At 42.3% G+C, this 22,024-nt stretch overlaps 1 protein-coding gene across 1 annotated transcript in view; it reads right to left on the bottom strand.

Annotated features, from left to right (window-relative positions):
• macrod2 (mono-ADP ribosylhydrolase 2) overlaps positions 1-22,024 on the bottom strand; it is a 1,232,546-nt gene that overhangs the window by 94,100 nt on the left and 1,116,422 nt on the right. Inside the window, exon 9 of the mRNA XM_029640037.2 lies at positions 15,819-15,897. Coding sequence (XP_029495897.1) covers positions 15,819-15,897 — 79 coding nt within the window. The remainder of the gene's footprint in view (positions 1-15,818; positions 15,898-22,024) is intronic.

The raw sequence follows: 22,024 nt of genomic DNA, 5'->3' as shown, positions 1-22,024 counted from the left end.
CTGGGAAATCTCAGACTTTGAACGGTCATCCAACTCAACTCATCCAAGTCGGGAACTCGGGCCTCTTTCTAGAGCTCAGGCCTGAAGATAACTGACGTCATGATTCTACCTTGAGTTCCCAGTTGTCTTGAAAGCCCCATAAATCCAGAGAATGCCAGACTTTGGTAACAAAGTTTGATGACAAAATTTGCCCTCAAGGACCGACGATTCCAAAAATATATTGTATGCTTCTGCATAAACGATGTAATATGCCAGGGAGATATGTATACTGTAGCTATAACACAAAAGTAATACTAAGTGTATGTTGTGTAGTAAGCTATTAGTACCCCATGACACGGATTACATGAAGTCTCTCACATTTCCACAAAACACTTGAATTTCAGCCAGTGTGAGCCCTTCATATTTTCAATGTCGCCATACCTCAAGGAGAGCCGCTCCTTTCATTTCTCTGTTCCGTCTACGGTATGAGTTATTGTCCACAATGTAAACCTGAGGCGATGGTTCAGTGTGGAGGGTTAGACAGGAGTAGGGAGTGTCTTCAGAGTGATACGTGGAGTAGAGAGTAGAGTAAGCCCTAGGCAGAGCCATTGCGATGCATGCCCACTCCTGTGGCTGAACTAATGCACTCACGCACACAAGCAGACTACGCACCCACACACACAGATCTTGCAAGGATCAAAAGCACACTAGCACACTTTACAACCATTGACATCATGCTTCCTGTGTGTGTGTGTGTGTGTGTGTGTGTGTGTGTGTGTGTGTGTGTGTGTGTGTGTGTGTGTGTGTGTGTGTGTGTGTGTGTGTGTGTGTGTGTGTGTGTGTGTGTGTGTGTGTGTGTGTGTGTATGCGAACCTTGTGTGTGTGCCTGCTAGCTTGGGTTAGCTGTGATAAAATGCTGTTGAAACCACCAGAGCTCCTTCTGTGTGTGTGTGTGTGTGTGTGTGTGTGTGTGTGTGTGTGTGTGTGTGTGTGTGTGTGTGTGTGTGTGTGTGTGTGTGTGTGTGTGTGTTGTGTGTGTGTGTGTGTGTGTGTGTGTGTGTGTGTGTGTGTGTGTGTATGTGTGTGTGTGTGTGTGTGTGTGTGTGTGTGTCTGTGTGTGTCTGTGTGTGTGTGTGTGTGTGTGTGTGTGTGTATGTGTGTGTGTGTGTGTAAGTGCATGATTGTGCGTGTGTTCTCCCTCTTGGTCAGGCGACAGGCTTTTCTTTTGTATAACACTGAATGAACGAGTACAATACATTTATCTAACCCAGGAAACAGTGAGTGGCCCTCTGATAGCCTACAGTCCTGGTGCTACTGGATGCCCCTGTTCCTTTTTTGAAGGATGGGGGCGTCCCACTTGATTTGATTGGATAGAGCAATCTTGCTGCTGTGATTGCACGTTGTGGTATTTCGCCTAACAGATATCCTACTGGGCACAGACGTCAATTCAACATCTATTCAACATCTATTCCATGTTGGTTCAATGTCATTTCGTTGAAATGATATGGAAACAATGTTGATTCAACCAGTGTGTGCCTAGTGGGATGGGAGTTTATCAATGTTTGATTTGTTTTCAAATTCTTTGTGATCTGTGGGAAATATGTGTCTCTAACTTTTTTTCGCATGAGTTTAGGAAGTGCAGCTTAGTTTCTACCTCATTTTGTGGGCGTGGTGCACATAGCTTGTCTTCTCTTGAGAGCCAGGTCTGCCTACGGCGGCCTCTCTCAATAGCAATGATATGCTCACTGAGTCTGTACATATTCAAGGATTTTATTAATTTTGGATCAGTCACTGTGGTCAAGTATTCTACAACTCTGTACTCAAGGCCAGATAGCATTCTAGTTTTTCTGTGTTTTGCTTGATTTTTGTTTTCTTCTTTTAGTTTTCTCATAATTTGGTTGGGTCTAATTGTGTTGCTGTCCTGGGGCTCTGTGGGGTCTGTTTGTGATTGGGAACATAGCCCCAGAACCAGCTGGCTGAGGGGACTCTTCTCTAGGTCTCTCAGCAGGTTAGGGCTTTGTGGTGGAATGTGTGGGTATCACTTACTTTAAGGTGGTTGTAGAAGTTCTTTTCTGGATTTGGATAATTAGCGGGAGTAGTCCTAATTCTGCTCTGCATGCATTATTTGGGGTTTTGCTTTATACATGAAGGATATTTTTGCAGAAATATGCATACAGAGTCTCAATTGCGTTTGTCCCATTTTGTGAATTCTTGGTTGATGAGTGGACCCCTCTCTCTCTCTCTCTCTCTCTCTCTCTGCATCCCAAATTCTCTTCCTCTCCTGTTTTCCTCAGGGCTCCCCCATTTCCGTGGATCTAGTCAGCGGAAAAGTTAACTGTCTCAAGGCCTTACCTAAAACTACAGCAATCATGGAGTTTGAGCTATTAGTACCACAGGCCTGGCTGTGGCAGACATGTGGGACGAGAGGGCCATGGATGGGGCAACCTGGACTAGATGTAAACTAGTAAAAGTAAATCTGTCTCCCTCCATTTTGTATGATATGTTTAAATTCGTATGGTATGTATTAGTGTAATTTTGACTTCAAAACCGAAACCAGGTTCAGTATCACGATACTCGATACCATCACAATACTTGATACCAAAACGATACCAGAACGATAATATGAATTCGGATTAGTCACAGAATGGCACTTGATACAGACAGATCTTTTGAGTTCAATATCATGTTTTTTTTTACCAATCTAACTACATAACAACATAATGGTAATCATTAATTTGAATGGAAAGTCTCTATTGATAAACTGGGTAAATCAAGATGTAGCTGTAACGGTTTTCCTCCTCTTCTGAGGAGGAGTAGGAAGGATCGGAACAATATGCAGCGTGGTAAGTGTTCGTCATTTTATTTAACTGAACTGAACACTACAATACAAAGTAAACAAAAGAACAACCAAAACAGTTCCGTCTGGTAACAAATACAAAGACAGAAAACAACTACCCACAAATCACAGTGGGAAAACAGGCTGCCTAAGTATGGTTCTCAATCAGAGACAACAATAGCCATCTGCCTTTGATTGGGAACCATACCAGGCCAAACACATAGAAATAGAAAGCAAAACATAGAATGCCCACCCCAACTCACGCCCTGACCAAACTAAAATAGAGACATGTAAAAGGAACTAAGGTCAGGACGTGACAGTAGCCTAGCCCTATTCACAATGCAGGTGAATGCATATTCAATAGGAGTGTGTGCATGCATTGAGTTATTGAGCTTGTTTTCTGTGATTTCATGAGGCTACAGATGAAAAACAATTTTTACCTTTCATTTGGGACTTATTTTATTGTACTGATCAACAACATTTGCATAGAAGAAGCAATTCTTCTTTTATAAAAGTGTGCACTGTTTCTTTGAGACCCACGACCTCATTCACACACAAAGTCCTTTCAAGGCTGAAGCAAAGATGATCTTGTCTGGGAGAGATGCGATGTGGGTGAGAATAATCAAATGAATAAAGTTTTTGGTGACAATCAGCAATATTTTGCATTATGGTTTGCATATTATCACAAATAAGGTACTAGGGTTGTGAACTGATGTTGGCTTCAGCTGTGAGCTAGCAAGGAAACTTGGCCTACAAAGCTAGAAGCTACCGGTATTGCATTGTAATGTTCTAGCCTGTACTGTTTCAGGAACAGTAATTAGCCGTTTCAACATCTCTACATGCCGTGTTGCATTATTCAAGTGTGTTAACTTCTGTGCAGCATAAGTGGATATGCAGCCCAGACTCCCAGTGAGTAGTGGTTCCTAATGGTAGGTAGATCAATGAGGAAGTGGAGCAGGCACGTTGCTATTTTTTTAGTTTTTAACCTTTATTTAACTAGGCAAGTCAGTTAAGAACAAATTCTTATTTTCATTGACGGCCTAGGAACAGTGGGTTAACTGCCTGTTCAGGGGCAGAACGACAGATTTGTACCTTGTCAGCTCAGGGGTTTGAATTTGCAACCTTCCGGTTACTAGTCCAACGCTCTAACCACTAGGCTACCCTGCCGCCCCGGGACATCGGCAGCGCTGATAGACAGACTCTCTCAATCAGTAGACGACATGAAACACATTTGACAGAAGCACCACAACATTTACTAGGAGGGAGGAGGTATAGGAGGCTCAAGGCCCTCACCTAAAGCTACTGTAATGGTGGCATTATAGAATTGCAGGCAGTGGCAGCTACGTGGCTTGAACCCAGGAGAAGATGGTGGTGGATGGAGGCCATAGGCAGGGAAAAGGAGGTAGAAAGGAAGGGTGGAAGAGATGGTAAGAGGAGGGTGTTCTCAAGGCCCTTACCTAAGCTACTGTAATAGTGGTGTAAGTGAACTACCACAGGCCTGTCAGACAGGTGGCATCCACTCTCCTTCACAGATCATTTCAGCCATGTGGCCTTGTACGGGGTATGGGAGGAGGGGGTTGATGGGGAGGAAGGAGGGAGAAAGGTGGAGGGGATAGAGGACTGGGGATGTGAAGTTTAGGAAGGGTGATATTGAGGTGCTGGAATAGACTGCTCATGCCAATAAACCATCTAGGTATAGTTAGCACTGAGGGATGGGTTCACCTCTCATCGTACCAGTTAAAGGTGCAATCTGCAATCAAAATAATATCAAAGCATTCGCCACTGTTTTGGTAAAAAGCTGAGGGATGGGGGTGAGGAAACGTAATCACGAGCAAGGACTGGCATTCCATTATATCAAAATTGGAGTAAAACAAACATATATTTGGGTTCTGATGGGGTACAACAGTTAAACTGAGCTAATGAGGCATTTTTAAGTTATATTCTTCAAGAATCAATACATATACTTTATTTTTAAGTCCAAATAGGGATGTAGCAACTGCAGATTGCCCCTTTTTAATGTCACTCACAAATTGTACAGGTTGCTCAGCAACAACCATCTGGGACTGGGAAACCATCAAAGGCAGAAGGCACATTCCAGGTATGAATATAATTATTGTATCCTGTCTCCTGTGACATTTCAGACGATAGTGACAACATTTGCTTCTTGATCTAAACATAATGCGTGGCACTCAGTATATGGTAGCTACAACACAGTTACTACCCACTGCCAAATATAACTAAGAGAGATGGGAGCATCCCAGATGGCACCCTATTCCCTATATAGTGCACTACTTTTGACCAGAGCCCTACAGGTGGTATGGTCGCTGGTCAAAAGTAGTGCACTATAAGGGAATAGGGTGCCATCTGGGATGCAGCCAAAAGGCCTGAGCCAGCATCCCGCCACTGGCACTGTGATCAGTAACACACGATGACACAGTCATTCATAGTCTGATGAAACGCATGCACGCACACACACACACACACGCACGCACGCACACACGCACACACGCACGCACGCACGCACGCACGCACGCCAGCCAGCACGCACGCACGCACGCACGCACGCACGCACGCACGCACGCACACACACACACACACACACACACCCTCCCGACTTCCACACACACAGACACCACACAGGCTCAATTTGCACTCCCTCTCGGTGGTCCTGCTTCCCGCATCCCCCTCCTTCCCCCCGTCCCCTTCCACCACATAAAGAAACCCAGGCAGTCTCATCACAATAAACACAGTTTGCTGCGTTTCCCACAAATTACAGTCTTTGGTGCCCACAAACACTGGCAGAGAGAAGCTTCCTATTAGAACCAGTAGGGGTTCTCATGTCTCATGTAGTGTAAAGACGAACCATGTCATTACAAGTAAAGTGCCATGTAAATAAAGTAGCAATTGGAAAGTAAGGGAAACAGTGTGAGAGAGAGGGGGGGAGAAAGAGCGAGGGAGGGGCAAAGAGAGAGAGGGGATATCTTCACCTAGTCGGCTCGGTTATTCGGACCAGCAACCTTTCGGTTACTGACCCAATGCTCTAATGTGTGTGTGTGTGTGTGTGTGTGTGTGTGTGTGTGTGTGTGTGTGTGTGTGTGTGTGTGTGTGTGTGTGTGTGTGTGTGTGTGTGTGTGTGTGTGCATGCGTGAGAGAGAGTACGAGACAGAGAGACACAGCACCCGCAGCATTTGATCATTCACCCATATCATTTTAAAGTACTATGGAGCTCATTTGGAAAAAAAGTTTGGCGTTGTAGTGACTGCATTTTCCGGTCTTTTTCTTAGCCAAACGTGATGAATAAAACAGAGCTATTTCGCCAACACAAATAATCTTTTTGGAAAAAATGAACATTTGCTATCTAACTGAGAGTCTCGTCATTGAAATCATCCGAAGTTCTTCAAAGGTAAATGATTTTATTTGAATGCTTTTCTTGTTTTTGTGAAAATGTTGCCTGCTGAATGCCTGCTGAATGCTAGGCTTAATGCTATGCTAGGCTATCAATACTCTTACACAAATGCTTGTGTAGCTTTGGTTGAAAAGCATATTTTGAAAATTTGAGATGACAGTGTTGTTAACAAAAGGCTAAGCTTGTGTTTCAATATATTTATTTCATTTCATTTGCGATTTTCATGAATAGAAAAAGTTGCGTTATGCTAATGCAGTCACAAACACTATAAAAGGACAATGTGCCAAAGCGTGGAGAACAGTCACAAACACTATAAAAGGACAATGTGCCAAAGCGTGGAGAACAGTCACAAACACTATTAAAGGACAATGTGCCAAAGCGTGGAAAACAGTCACAAACACTATTAAAGGACAATGTGCCAAAGCGTGGAGAACAGTCACAAACACTATAAAAGGACAATGTGCCAAAGCGTGGAGAACAGTCACAAACACTATAAAAGGACAATGTGCCAAAGCGTGGAGAACAGTCACAAACACTATTAAAGGACAATGTGCCAAAGCGTGGAAAACAGTCACAAACACTATTAAAGGACAATGTGCCAAAGCGTGGAGAACAGTCACAAACACTATAAAAGGACAATGTGCCAAAGCATGGAAAACAGTCACAAACACTATAAAAGGACAATGTGCCAAAGCATGCATGTCTTCAATCAAAGTGTAGGAATTATGAATTACATTTAAATCCTTGCTAATATGGTTACAAATAAAAGGACTATGTGCCAAAGCATGCTCCATTTTCAGACATAAATAATAGGACAATATGAATGCCAATCCATGACCTCAATCATACCAAATAAAACATTCATTCAATTGAAACGCTAATATGGTTACTAATAATACTTTGGACAATACACACTTAGCACCTTTTTTTCTATCTACAATCTAAAATGTCTCTTTGGCTGTCCCCACAGGAGAACCCTTTGAATAACCTTTTTTTGGATCCGGATAGAACCCTTTTGGTTCCATGTAGAACCCAAGAGGGTTCTATATTGGAACTCCAAATAGTTCTGCCTGGAACCAAAAATGGTTCTACCTGGAACCAGCGTTTTTCTAAGTGTATGACTGTCAAGGCTAATAATGTGTGTGTGTGCGCACACACATGCTAATATAATGCCAAATGATTAATGATATCAATTAAGGTGACTATGTATTAATCAAGTGAATGATTTTACTCATCAATGATTTTAATTTTCCAATTACTGATTTTCTAATTAGAGTACAAATATAGCATATATCCTCTGGAGTCTAGATTTTTGGAGACATTGTTCAATGTAGTTTTAGTGTCCATCTACTGTGTATGTAATTTAGCAACACTTTTATCCAAAGTGACTTACAGTCAGTCATGCGTGCATACATTTTACGTATGAGTGGTCCTGTGAAACGAACCCACAATGCTGTCGTCGCAAGCAAGTAGATCCAGAGGACGTGTGTATCTGTGTAACCTGTACTAGTGTTTAAGATGCACCACATACTTCTCCCCCGTCCCTATAGCAGTAAAGCATGGCGAGGTCTCATCTTGGCACCAATGTTTCTCATATCAACAGCTTGTTGGGAGGCACACTGTAATGAAACAATCTCCCGTATGCAAATGCCTTGTTTACGGGTCCTTCTGCATTCATTGTTACTTGACAGGTAAAACTAATGCCACCGAGGACACAAACATGCAACACAATACATCACAATGAGAAAAGAGAGGAGGAGAGAAAGAAAAAAAGCTATTCTCCTGTCTAGACACGCTGAAGTAGAGGTGATGACGTTGGTCAGATGTTGGTAGTGGGGGGTAAGGTGTGTGTAGAGAGAGCAAGAGAGAGAGACAGAGAGAGAGTGAGAGAGAGAGAGAGAAACAGTGAGAGAGCGAGAACAAGAGCGAGAGACAGAGAGAAAGAGAAAGAGAGAAAGAGAGAGAGAACAATAGAGAAAGAGAAAGAGAGAGAACAATAGAGAGAGACAGAGACAAATAGAGAGAGAGAGAGAGAGAGAGAGAGAGAGAGAGAGAGAGAAAGAGAGAGCGAGAGAGAGAGAGATGCTGTTGGTTAGAGAGGAGAATGATTGACGAAGAAAGAGACAGATAGAATGAGGGGGCGAGAGAATGTTCTAGCTACAGTGAGTGAGAGAGAATGTTCTAGCTACAGTGAGTGAGAGAGAATGTTCTAGCTACAGTGAGTGAGAGAGAATGTTCTAGCTACAGTGAGTGAGAGAGAATGTTCAAGCTACAGTGAGTGAGAGAGAATGTTCTAGCTACAGTGAGTGAGAGAGAATGTTCTAGCTACAGTGAGTGAGAGAGAATGGTCTAGCTACAGTGAATGAGAGAGAATGTTCTAGCTACAGTGAGTGAGAGAGAATGTTCTAGCTACAGTGAGTGAGAGAGAATGTTCTAGCTACAGTGAGTGAGAGAGAATGGTCTAGCTACAGTGAATGAGAGAGAATGTTCTAGCTACAGTGAGTGAGAGAGAATGTTCTAGCTACAGTGAGTGAGAGAGAACGAGAGAGGAGGAGAGAAAGCGGGCTGTTCTAGGCAAGAAGATGACACTGTGTGATAGAACAAGCCTTTACAGCACCGTGTGATTTAGTCACAACGTGTCATGTAGTCTGTCTGTGTTCCTCTGTCTCTTCCCGCTGATCCACGCAACTGCCTGACTGACACAAACACACACACACACACACACACACTCTGCCTGTCTATCTCCAACCGTGATGATGAGGTGTTACGACAGAGTTTGAGCACAGACTGAGTTGAGCTAGGATTCTCTGGTTATTTCGACACATCTACTCCCAGGCACTATCAAGGACACCTGCCGAGCTAATTCTGGTTCTCTCAGATTCCCGCTCCGATTCTGCTCAAGCAAAAGACAAGTGTTCTTCACACTGTGAGATTAACCATTGCATATGTCATAACCATGACAACTAAGCTTTGTTTCTCAGTCAGAAAGTTATGGAAGTTACTTCAGTCAGAAAGTTATGGCAAAAATATAATGGCCAAACACAGTTAATCTTCTTCTTCTTCTTTGGTATTTGGTTGGCCTCCAACTTGTAGGTGCATGCACCGCCACCTACTGTACTGGAGTGTGAGGCCAGTCACGGCCTGCCTACATTAAATTCCGGTAAATACAAAATTGTGAAAAAGTAAAAGTAAAATTGCCCTGCCAACTATTAGCCCTCACTAAAAACACCACCCCATTCCACTATTGAACCCCATCTAATTCTACTCCAGGCCAACGGTCTGGGAAGACAGAACACTACCACTCAACACCCCCTGCAAATCTTCTCCAGTAAAACCTCGCAATCCCAAGTACTTCTCTGCAGCTGCCACAACAACCTCTATTTTCTGCAGTACAGTTGACAACCATGGCTTTAATTGCTAAGAAACACCCCTCACTGAAAGCACATGTTATTCCTATCACTCTCTATTGACCTCCGCCTACTTACAGCAATCCCTTTACGACCTCATCTTCCTCTACCACTCTCTTCACTGCTTCAGCATACAACACTTTCTGTACAACTCTGACCCTAGCAACCTCTAACTGGACACCTCTGATCTCCAGCCTCATGGGCACCCCCACACTTTCTCCACCAATACTACACATTCCCTCCTTTCATGGCGTCCTGCACACTTCTCACATCTAGGAATCTCCATCCTACACACAGCTGCAACACCGTAGTATTTCCAGAACAAAAGCTCTCACGGGATAACTGACACATCCTAACTTGACCTTGTTGGGCAAAAACTCTGCATCAAAACTCAGCAGGACAGGCACCGGGTCTGCGTCGTACCGAATGCCAGGCATTACAGACACCAGGAATCTTCCATTTCAGCTGATCCTCCTCAACACTTAATGCCACCCCTGTTATCACTCCTTTCAACGCCGCCCTGCTCCGGAGAGCAAAGTAAGTCATAGTTCCTGTCCCTAGTCATGTGGTCCGGACTGCCTGCTCCCTCTGGACGGAAGAAACGCACTAAATCATCACGAGTCCACTTCGCATTACTGTCACCGACTCAACAGTCCCCAACCTCTTCTCCACCCTGACACCACATACACTGTATGGATCAGACAGAATAAAGGGATCCATTCTCTCCACAAATCTGAAGGTAAGATATAGATCCCGAACAGTCATTCTGATTTCCATGTAAAAATAGCCTTTTGATTGACTAAAACAACACCCATAATTTAAAAAAAATTCAGATAGAAATGCTGAACATTTTAGAAAAACAACTTTTTGTGTAGCCATGTGAGAGTGTTATTCCAGCTGATCTGTTGTGTTATGTCATTACATGTTACATATGACTATGGACAGTGTCTTGTGAAAGACTCATGTTTGACCTTTTCTCAAATGAGAACGGTTGACTAACTCAGTCAGTGGTTCTCAACTCTGTCATCAGGGACCCCACAGCTGTTCCAGAGGTAGCTCACTTAACCAAATTAAAATCCTAATTTGATCTGGTTTCATCCAAACATCACCTAATTTCATGTTCGGGACCTTTAACAAGGTTGTGAAAATGGAAAGGACTGGGCTCTCGGTTCTCTTTTAGTTACAGTAGGTTAAAGAAAGGGACAACTCTTGGTTCTCCTGTGTTGGATATCCAGCGAAAGCTTTGAACAGGTGTCAGAGATCAGATGCCTTTAGCAGACAGAAGGGGAGGTAGACAGTGGGAAGAGGTCTGAGGGGGGAAGGTACTTAGGGAGTGTGTCCCAGGAGGAAGTGAAAAGGCAACCCTTAACCTGTGAGCTCATAGGTCACATCAAAGCCCAGACTGTGTGATGAGGGAAAGCTCCCGTGTGTGTGTGTGTGTGTGTGTGTGTGTGTGTGTGTGTGTGTGTGTGTGTGTGTGTGTGTGTGTGTGTGTGTGTGTGTGTGTGTGTGTGTGTGTGTGAGAGATGAGGTAAAGCACACCACTGTGTGGCACTTCTGCTTGTTCCAGCCATGCCCTTCTCTAAAGGTCTCCAATTGAATTTCTCTCCATTATTTGAACCTCTCAAGACCTCATTAAGAAGTCACTTCACGTCAATAAAAAGTAGCTTCAGGAAGAGTTATCTTCCATTATCTTCCTCAACCTAGACATAACAGCTTTCCTTGTGCTTTTCTGCGCTACAATAGTACAATAGCACAGTGTTGTCTGTCAATCCGTTTTTAACTTGTTATGGCTGGTGGCAGCATGGATGAATAACAAGCGCAGAGTTGCCCAGAGTAAACTGCCTGCTACTCAGGCCCAGTTGCTAATATATGCATATTATTAGTATTGGATAGAAAACACTCTGAAGTTTCTAAAACTGTTTGAACGATGTCTGTGTGTATAACATAACTCATATGGCAACCATATCCAACCAGGAAGTGGGAAATCTGAGGTTGGTCGTTTTTCAACTCATTCCCTATTGAAGATACAGTGGGATATTGGTAATGTTGCACTTCCCAAGGCTTCCACTAGATGTCAACAGTCTTTAGAAACTTGTTTGAGGCTTCTACTGTAAAGGAGGGGCTCATAAGGGCTCTTTGAGTCAGTGGTCTGGCAGAGTGCCACAAGCTCGTAACGCTCGTTCATGTGAGAGTTAGCTCGCATTCCATTGCTTTTATACAGACAAAGAAATTCTTGAAGATTTATGTTAAAAACATCCTAAAGATTGATTCTATACATCGTTTGACATGTTTCTAAAGGACTGTAATGGAACTTTTTGACATTTCGTCTGCTCCTAGTGAACGCACTTTGTGAGTTTGGATTTGTTTACAAAACGCGCTAACAAAAGCTATTTGGACATAAATTATGGACATTATCGAACAAAACAAAAATTTATTGTAGAACTGGGATTCCTGGGAGTGCATTCTGATGAAGATCATCAAAGGTAAGTGAATATTTATAATGTTATTTCTGACTTCTTTTGACTGCACAATATGGCGGATATCTTTTTCTCTTGTTTGGTCTCTAAGCTCCGTACTCAGATTATTGCATGGTTTGCTTTTTCCGTAAAGCTTTTTTGAAATCTGACACAGCGGTTGCATTAAGTAGAAGTGTATCTAAAGTTCCATGCATAACACTTGTATTTTCATCAACATTTACTGTTAGAATTTCTGTAAATTGATGTGGCTCCCTGCAAAATCACCGGATGTTTTTGGAACTACTGAACATAATGCGCCAATGTATACTGAGATCATTTGATATAAATATGAACTTTATCAAACAAAACATACATGTATTGTGTAACATTAAGTCCTATGAGTGTCATCTGATGAAGATCATCAGAGGTTAGTGATTAATGCTATCTCTATTTCAGATTTTTGTGACTGTGTTTTTCTGTGACTTGGCTCTGACCTAACATAATCGTTTGTGGTATTTTCGCCATAAAGCCTTTTTGAAATTGGACACTGTGGTGGGATTAACAAGAAGTGTATCTTTAAAATGGTGTGAAATACTTCTATGTTTGAGGAATTTTAATTATGGGATTTCTGTTGTTTTTAATTTGGCGCTCTGCACTTTCACTGGCTGTTGTCATATCGATCCCTAAGAAGTTGTTAAGTCTGTGCATGTCAATGAGCAGTAGTTTCAGGAGGAGTTGGTTACCTTCTCTTAGATATCTTCTCTTAGTATTCACTTCTGCTGCTTTCCTGTACATTAAAACAATAGCACCGTGCTTTTCTTTCCTCCTTTCCCTCACCCAAACTCAAATGGATTATTGTCTATTTAGGCATACTTGAAATGGTGAAATGATGGCGTGACTTGGCATTTTATGTACATTCCAATTTCCAACCATCCACTAGGGGCAACACAAGTGCCTATTCCCCCCCCCCCCAAATAAATAATACATTTTTTTTAAATGTTGGAACTCAGTCAGTGACTCAACTTACTGTTGCTAGGTAGAATAGTAGAATACACAAGGTGCAATTTCAAAAATGTGGCTGTTTATCAACAATTTTTATGATAGTTTCTCAATCAGCCCATGTCAGCATTTTTGTTGTTGTTGATTGGTAAGTTAGTCTTGCGTCCAGCTATCTTAACTTAGTAATCATGGTTGAATTAGAGCCCGAGAGGACCCCATTGATTCTGTTAGTCAGTCTCACTCAGATCATATTACAAACTGAAAACATTTATCTCCATCCTATGACAAAATGTGTAGAATTGCAGCAAACTAGCTTAAAAACGGCAACATGTTCTCTACACCCCATGGCAAAATGGGGGGATGGGGGATTTTTGGTGTCCCCCACCCCCATCAAAGTTGCCCATCCCAGATTTAATAGGATCGATGAGCTAGGCATGGGCATTGTGGATGGGGTTGAGGATCACAGGAATGGGCTTGAACAGCAAGCTACAGTATGGCTCATGAGATTGTGAGTTCAATTCCAGTGCTAGGCACCTGTTTTGTGTTTTTGTTTTAACCCTATCCCAAACCTTAACCCTAACCTTAACCACTCTGAAGGAAACTAAATCCTAATGCCTAAATTTGACCAAAATCTCAGAATTAATGTCGAGGTTAGTTTTGGTTTCACTTTTGCGCAGTTTGACTGACAGCTAACATACTCTATAATCTACAGACATACCACAGATGGACCCACATGCCATAATGTAAAGCGCCAGCCATGACTTATCTCTATTGCTGCATTTATGACAAGTTATGGTGTTTTCTTTAGAGATGGTGTTGCTAAAACTCCATTATAGTGATGGAGATGTACTCATCAATGTCACTTTGGGAGTGATAACTAATAATGAACAACTTTTCCAAGGCTTTCCTCTACACTAGGAAGGTGGTCAAATGTTTCCCTACCTACATGGCATTTGGATGATGGAGATGTACTTATTATACCTATTGCTGGCACTTTGGGAGTGATAACGGCAGAAACAACAGCTCTAGAAATCCATCTCACAACATTAATATGAAAAGGCGTTCCATCGGTGCATGGGGACAGGAAATATCATTACACACACTGTAGGGTGAAGGGAATCTTCCAGCTAAGAGTTAGAGAGGGAAGGGGGATGGAGGGAGAAAAGGAGAGAAGGAGAGGGGAGGAGGGGAGAATGAGGAAAGTAAAGAGGGAGGAAGAAAGGCAACATGAGGGAAGAGAGAGGAAAAGAAAGAGAGAGGGAGGGAGAGAGTAGGTGGATGACAGGACTATTTGGGAAGGAGAGAGAGAGAGAGAGAGAGAGAGAGAGAGAGAGAGAGAGAGAGAGAGAGAGAGAGAAAGGGTGGGGGGGAACAAAACAGTCTCCATGTGAGAGTCGAAGGAAGATGAAGGCCTGAAACTCTGTATTCCTTATAGGTGACGAGGAGTTGGGAAGATGGAGTGAAAGAGAGTCAAACAGAGACACAGAGAGAGATTCTGAGCGAGATTCTGAATGATAGAGAGAGAGATACAGGAGAGCCTGGGATTTATTTTCAAGATGGGGAGGGAATAGGTGCCACATGGGAGATGTTGCTAGCACAGTGAAGCAGGCTTGTCTACCCTTCAGCTGCCCCTACACCCCTATAGCCCTTTAGCTCTAATCCTCCATGGTCCCCTAGCCATCAGAGATGGTGACTGGTTGCTCAAGGCTTCAGGGCTCAGAGATGGGAGTGGAGGGGTGTGTGTGTTCTTGTGTGTGGAGTGTTGGGTGGCAGGAGAGACTTGGAGCAGAAAATAACGTGCATTTATTTATCTATCGTCTCTGTGAGACTCAGCGAGACAGCTTTGCTTTGTTGTGGATGCTTCCTGGAACTCCCTGAGAGAGACATGCCCCTTTCAGCAAAGAACTGGCTGGCTGGCTGGCTGAATGGTCCAACAGTATTGTTCTCTAGAGTTGCCCCTCAAAAACAAACACTGCACAACTAATCCAAAGGCCTTGTCTCATTGTAAAGTATCTGATGACACTAAATTTAGACATTATGTTGCTTTATAGCCCCAGATAAACTCAGGAAGGACAGGGACACTACATTATGTTGCTTTATAGTCCCAGGTAAACTCAGGAAGGACAGGGACACTACATTATGCTGCTTTATAGCCCCAGATAAACTCAGGAAGGACAGGGACACTACATTATGTTGCTTTATAGCCCCAGATAAACTCAGGAAGGACAGGGACACTACATTATGCTGCTTTATAGCCCCATGTAAACTCAGGAAGGACAGGGACACTACATTATGCTGCTTTATAGCCCCAGGTAAACTCAGGAAGGACAGGGACACTACATTATGCTGCTTTATAGCCCCAGGTAAACTCAGGAAGGACAGGGACACTACATTATGCTGCTTTATAGCCCCAGGTAAACTCAGGAAGGACAGGGACACTACATTATGCTGCTTTATAGCCCCAGGTAAACTCAGGAAGGACAGGGACACTACATTATGTTGCTTTATAGCCCCAGGTAAACTCAGGAAGGACAGGGACACTACATTATGTTGCTTTATAGCCCCAGGTAAACTCAGGAAGGACAGGGACACTACATTATGTTGCTTTATAGCCCCAGGTAAACTCAGGAAGGACAGGGACACTACATTATGTTGCTTTATAGCCCCAGGTAAACTCAGGAAGGACAGGGACACTACATTCCATGGCATAATGGAAACAGAATCAGACGCACCTTGGAAGACTTGAAGGATTTTTTCCTTGTAGATCCTGTAGTCCGCCTCCAGGAAGACACAGAAGATAACACGTTCGATCTGCACAGAAAGAAAAAATTGAGAGAAAGAAAGAAAGGAAGAAAGAAAGAAAGAAAGAAAGGAAGAAAGAAAGAAAGAAAGAAAGAAAGAAAGAAAGAAAGGAAAGAAAGAAAGAAAGAAAGAAAGAAAAAAATAGAGAAAAAGAAAGAAAGAAAGGAAGAAAGAAAGAAAGAAAGAAAGAAAGAAAGAAAGAAAGAAAAAATAGAGAAAAAGAAAGAAAGAAAGGAAGAAAGAAAGAAAGAAAAAATAGAGAGAAAAAAAAAGAAAGAAAGAAAGAAAGAAAGAAAGAAAGAAAGAAAGAAAGAAAGAAAGAAAGAAAGAAAGGAAGAAAGAAAGAAAAAATAGAGAGAAAGAAAGAAAGAAAGAAAAAATAGAGAGAAAGAAAGAAAGAAAGAAAGAAAGAAAGAAAGAAAGAAAGAAAGAAAGAAAAAGAAAGAAATAATTCCATTATTCCACTGTTGCTATTAATTGCACATTCAACTCCAGACCATCAGGACCAACAGATCCCACAAGAGCTACTAAAGGGACAAAATCAACAATTGAAGAACCAATGATAACGTTTTACACCAGGGAGCCACAATCAAACCATAAGCACAGTTCAGAATATCCTATTAGCCAATTAGCTGGCTCCCCAGTACAGAATACCAGCCTAGGTCCGTGTTCCAAATGGCACCCGATTCCCTATGCAGCACACTACTTTTGCCCAGGGCCCATAGGACTCTGGTTAAAAAGTAGTGCACTATATAGAGAGTAGGATGACATTTGGGACACAACCCATGCCCCACTGGTGGCAGGAGTGGGGTCTACTACTGAGCAGGCTTTTAGTGAATATTACACTATATTACACTACATTACATCACATTTTGGAGATAATATCTGAATGAGAGCATTTCCTTTGGTAGGATACATTCAATATATCCCCAGCACCATAAAGTACAACTAAAAAGGTACTTATTCTCAAACCATAGACAAAAACGTGCAGCTATAGGTATCCTTTGACCCAGTACTTTGCTCTTATGAACTACCTCAGGGATTCAGAACTCACTAACTACTGACTGTCATTTATTTTACACTATGAGTGCTGCTAGTAAGTTGTGCTTCTAATTCATAATCACTATAGTTATCCTCTCAAGCTGAACACTTTGGAGGGATTTTGCTATGGCTAATTCAAATTGCACCCTGCAAATGTCAGCATATTCTTTTTGAATAACTATACTGTCTGTATATTAATTTCCTTATGTCTCATTTATGTTATGAATTTTTGCCTGTGTGGGTTGCTACCATGCCTTCAGAAAGTATTCATACCCCTTGACTTATTCCACATTTTGTTGTGTTATAGCCTGAATTCATATATTTTTTCTCACCCATCTACATACAATACCCCATAATGACGAAGCTCATCAAATGAATTCACATCCCTGAGTGTAAGGAGCAACGCTGGTAGACAAGAAGCAGGTACAGGGAGAACATTTAATGAACAACGGACATGAAACAGAACAGGAACAGCGTCTGGACAGGGGAAAAATAACGACCCCAATGCTGACATGGGGGAACCAACAGAGGAACAGACAGAAATAGACGGGGCAATCAACAAAGGGAAGGAGTCTTGAGGCGGGCCGGACGCAGTGCACGCTGACACGGTCTCCAGGTGTACGGTGTTTCCTCCGACACATTGGTGCGACTGGCTTCTGGGATAAGTGGGCATTGTGTCAAGAAGCAGTGCGGCTTGGTTGTGTTGTGTTTTGGAGGACGCGCGGCTTTCGACCTTCGCCTCTCCCGAGTCCGTACAGGAGTTGCAGCCATGAGACAAGACTGTAACTACCAATTCGACACCACGAGATTGGGGAGAAAAAGGGGTACAAAAATAAAATAGAAAAATAAATACAAAATCAAAGGCAAGGAATCACCAATGAGCGCAGCTGCGCGTAATGATGGTGACAGGTGTGCGTAACGAAGGGCAGACTGGCGCAATCAAGCGCCATAGAGGGAGAGCGGGAGCAGGCGTGACACCAAGTCAATAAATGTTAGAGATATCTTTGGCAGTGATTACAGCTGTGAGTCTTTCTGTGTAAGTCTCTAAGAGCTTTGCACACCTGGATTGTAAAATATTTTCAAATTATTATTTGTTTCAATTCTTCAAGTTCTGTCAAGTTGGTTGTTGATCATTGCTAGACAGCCATTTTCAAGTATTGCCATAGATTTAATTCAAAACTGTAACTAGGCCACTCAGGAACATTCAATGTCGTCTTGGTAAGCAACTCCAGGGTATATTTAGCCTTGTGTTTTAGGTTAATGTCCTGCTGAAATGTGAATTTGTCTCCCAGTGTCTGTTGGAAAGCAGACTGAACCAGGTTTACCGCTAAGATTTTGCCTGTGCTAAACTCTATTCAGTTTATTGTTAAGCTAAAAAACTCCCTAATCCTTGCAGATGACAAGCATACCCATAACATGATGCAGCCACCACCATGCTTGAAAATATGGAGAGTGGTACTCAGTAATGTGTTGTATTGGATTTGTCCCAAACATACACTTTGTATTCAGGACAAAAAGTTAATTTATTTGCCAAAATTTTTGCAGTTTTACTTTAGTGCTTAATTGCAATCAGGATGCATGTTTTGGATTATTTTTTATTCTGTACAGGCTTCCTTCTTATCACTCTGTCATTTAGGTTAGTATTGTGGAGTAACTACAACGTTGTTGATCCATCCTCAGTTTTCTTCTATCACAGCCATTAAACTCTGTAACTGTTTTAAAGTCACCATTGGCCTCATGGTGAAATCCCTGAGGGGTTTCCTTCCTCTCCGGCAACTGAGTTAGGAAGGACGCTGTATCTTTGTAGTGACTGGGTGTATTGATACACCATCCAAAGTGTAATTAATAACTGCACCATGCTCAAAGGGATATTCAATGTATGTTTATAACTTTTTTACCTATCTACCAGTAGGTGCCCTTCTCTGCTAGGCATTGTAAAACCTCCCTGGTTTTTGTGGTTGAATCTGTGTTAGAAAGTCACTGCTCGAGTGAGGGACTTTATAGATGATTGTATGTGTGGGGTACAGAGATGAGGTTGCCATTAAAAATATATGTTAACCACTATTATTGCACACAGAGTGAGTCCATGCAACTTATTATGTGACTTGTAAAACACATTTTCACTAAGAAAACCATTTTGACATTATGGGGTATTGTGTTTAGACCAGGGACACAAAATCTAAATGTAATCATACATGCAGACTGTAACACAACAAAATGTGGGAAAAGTCAAGGGGTGTAAATACTTTGTGAAAGCACTCAACCGCTCATCAACAATTCAAGATCCAAAAACACATTCTTTTTTTTCAAACTGAAAAGATTGAAATATAAATCCCTGTCTTCAACGGTGAATACACTGAATACATATGACTGGAATAATGTCTGGTCTAATACACAATCACATGAACACCTCTCCACCATCACTCTCCTATCTACCTTCCTATTGTACAATACAGCACCCTCTCCACCATCACTCTCCTTCCTATTGTACAATACAGCACCCTCTCCATCATCACTCTCCTTCCGATTGTACAATACAGCACCCTCTCCATCATCACTCTCCTTCCTATTGTACAATACAGCACCCTCTCCATCCTATTGTATCAGCACTCTCACCCTTCCATCATTGTACAAATACAGCACCCTCTCCATCATCACTCTCCTTCCTATTGTACAATACAGCACCCTCTCCATCATCACTCTCCTTTCTATTGTACAATACAGCACCCTCTCCATCATCACTCTCCTTCCTATTGTACAATACAGCACCCTCTCCATCATCACTCTCCTTCCTATTGTACAATACAGCACCCTCTCCATCATCACTCTCCTTCCTATTGTACAATACAGCACCCTCTCCATCATCACTCTCCTTCCTATTGTACAATACAGCACCCTCTCCATCATCACTCTCCTTCCTATTGTACAATACAGCACCCTCTCCATAAAGCAAGCAGTCATGAAATACACAAACACATGACATTATATTATCTAATGAACTACTACGGTGTTCTGTAATGTTCCCTTTTAATACAGTATTCTTAGTCTGTAATATGTACAGTATGTCATTTCCCTTGATTTCAGGAAGTATTATCTCAGCATGACACAGACAACCTCACAGAGAAGAGCTTTGTCACAAGTCTATGTCTGTAACAGTGTTTGTCTGAAACACAGTCGATGTCTCTAACAGTGTCTGTCTGAAACACAGTCGCTGTCTGAAACAGAGTCGATGTCTGTAACAGTGTCTGTCTAACAGAGTGTCTGTCTGTAACAGAGTCTCTGTAACAGTGTCTGTCTGTAACATTGTCTGTTTGTAACAGAGTCTGTCTGTAACAGTGTCTGTCTGTAACAGAGTGTCTGTCTGTAACTAATTGTCTGTCTGTAACAGAGGGCCTGTCTGTAACAAAGTGTCTGTCTGTAACAGTGTCTGTCTGTAACAGAGTGTCTGTCTGTAACTAATTGTCTGTCTGTAACAGAGGGCCTGTCTGTAACAAAGTGTCTGTCTGTAACAGTTTCTGTCTGTCACAAAGTCTCTGTCTGTAACTGGGTGACTGTCTATAACATTGTCTGTCTGTAACAGAGTGTCTGTCTGTAACAGTGTCTGTCTGTAACAGAGTGTCTGTCTGTAACAGTGTCTGTCTGTAACAGAGTGTCTGTCTGTAACTAATTGTCTGTCTGTAACAAAGTGTCTGTCTGTCACAAAGTCTCTGTCTGTAACTGGGTGACTGTCTGTAACAGTGTCTGTCTGTAACAGAGTGTCTGTCTGTCACAAAGTGTCTGTCTGTCACAAAGTCTCTGTCTGTAACAGTGTCTGTCTGTAACAGAGTGTCTGTCTGTAACAAAGTGTCTGTCTGTCACAAAGTCTCTGTCTGTAACAGAGGGCCTGTCTGTAACAAAGTGTCTGTCTGTAACAGTGTCTGTCTGCAACAGAGTGTCTGTCTGTAACTAATTGTCTGTCTGTAACAGAGGGTCTGTCTGTAACAAAGTGTCTGTCTGTAACAGAGTGTCTGTCTATAACAGACTCTGTAACAGGGTGTCTGTCTGTAACAGAGTGTCTGTCTGTAACATGGTGTCTGTCTGTAACAAAGTGTATGTCTGTAACAAAGTGTCTGTCTGTAACAGAGTGTCTGTCTCTAACAGTGTCTGTCTGTAACAAACTCTGTAACAGGGTGTCTGTCTGTAACAGAGTGACTGTCTGTAACAAAGTGTCTGTCTGTAACAGAGTGTCTGTCTCTAACAGTGTCTGTCTGTAACAAACTCTGTAACAGGGTGTCTGTCTTTAACAGAGTATCTGTCTGTAACATAGTCTCTTTCTGTAACAGTGTCTGTCTAAAACAGAGTCTGTCTGTAACTAAGTGTCTGTCTGTAACAGAAGGTCTGTCTGTAACAAAGTGTCTATCTGTAACAGAGTGTCTGTCTGTAACTAAGTGTCTGTCTGTAATAGGGTGTCTGTCTGTAACCGACTCTGTAACAGGGTGTCTGTCTGTAACAGAGTGTCTGTCTGTAACAGACTCTGTAACAGGGTGTCTGTCTGTAACAGGGTGTCGGTCTGTAACAGGGTGTCGGTCTGTAACAGACTCTGTAACAAAGTGTCTGTCTGTAACAGACTCTGTAACAAAGTGTATGTCTGCAACAGACTCTGTAACAACGTGTCTGTCTGTAACAGACTCTGTAACAGGGTGTCTGTCTGTAACAAAGTGTCTGTCTGTAACAGACTCTGTAACAGGGTGTCTGTCTGTAACAAAGTGTCTGTCTGTAACAGACTCTGTAACAAAGTGTCTGTCTGTAACAGACTCTGTAACAAAGTGTCTGTCTGTAACAGACTCTGTAACAATGTGTCTGTCTGTAACAGACTCTGTAACAAAGTGTCTGTCTGTAACAGACTCTGTAACAATGTGTCTTTCTGTAACAGACTCTGTAACAATGTGTCTGTCTGTAACAGACTCTGTAACAAAGTGTCTGTCTGTAACAGACTCTGTAAAAAGTGTGTGTCTGTAACAGACTCTGTAACAATGTGTCTGTCTGTAACAGACTCTGTAACAAAGTGTCTGTCTGTAACAGACTCTGTAACAATGTGTCTGCCTGTAACAGACTC

This window comes from Oncorhynchus nerka, linkage group LG28, assembly GCF_034236695.1.
Source record: "Oncorhynchus nerka isolate Pitt River linkage group LG28, Oner_Uvic_2.0, whole genome shotgun sequence".
NCBI lineage: Eukaryota > Metazoa > Chordata > Actinopteri > Salmoniformes > Salmonidae > Oncorhynchus > Oncorhynchus nerka.
Note: the sequence above shows the minus strand (reverse complement) of the source record. Positions and strands in the feature narration are given on the sequence as shown.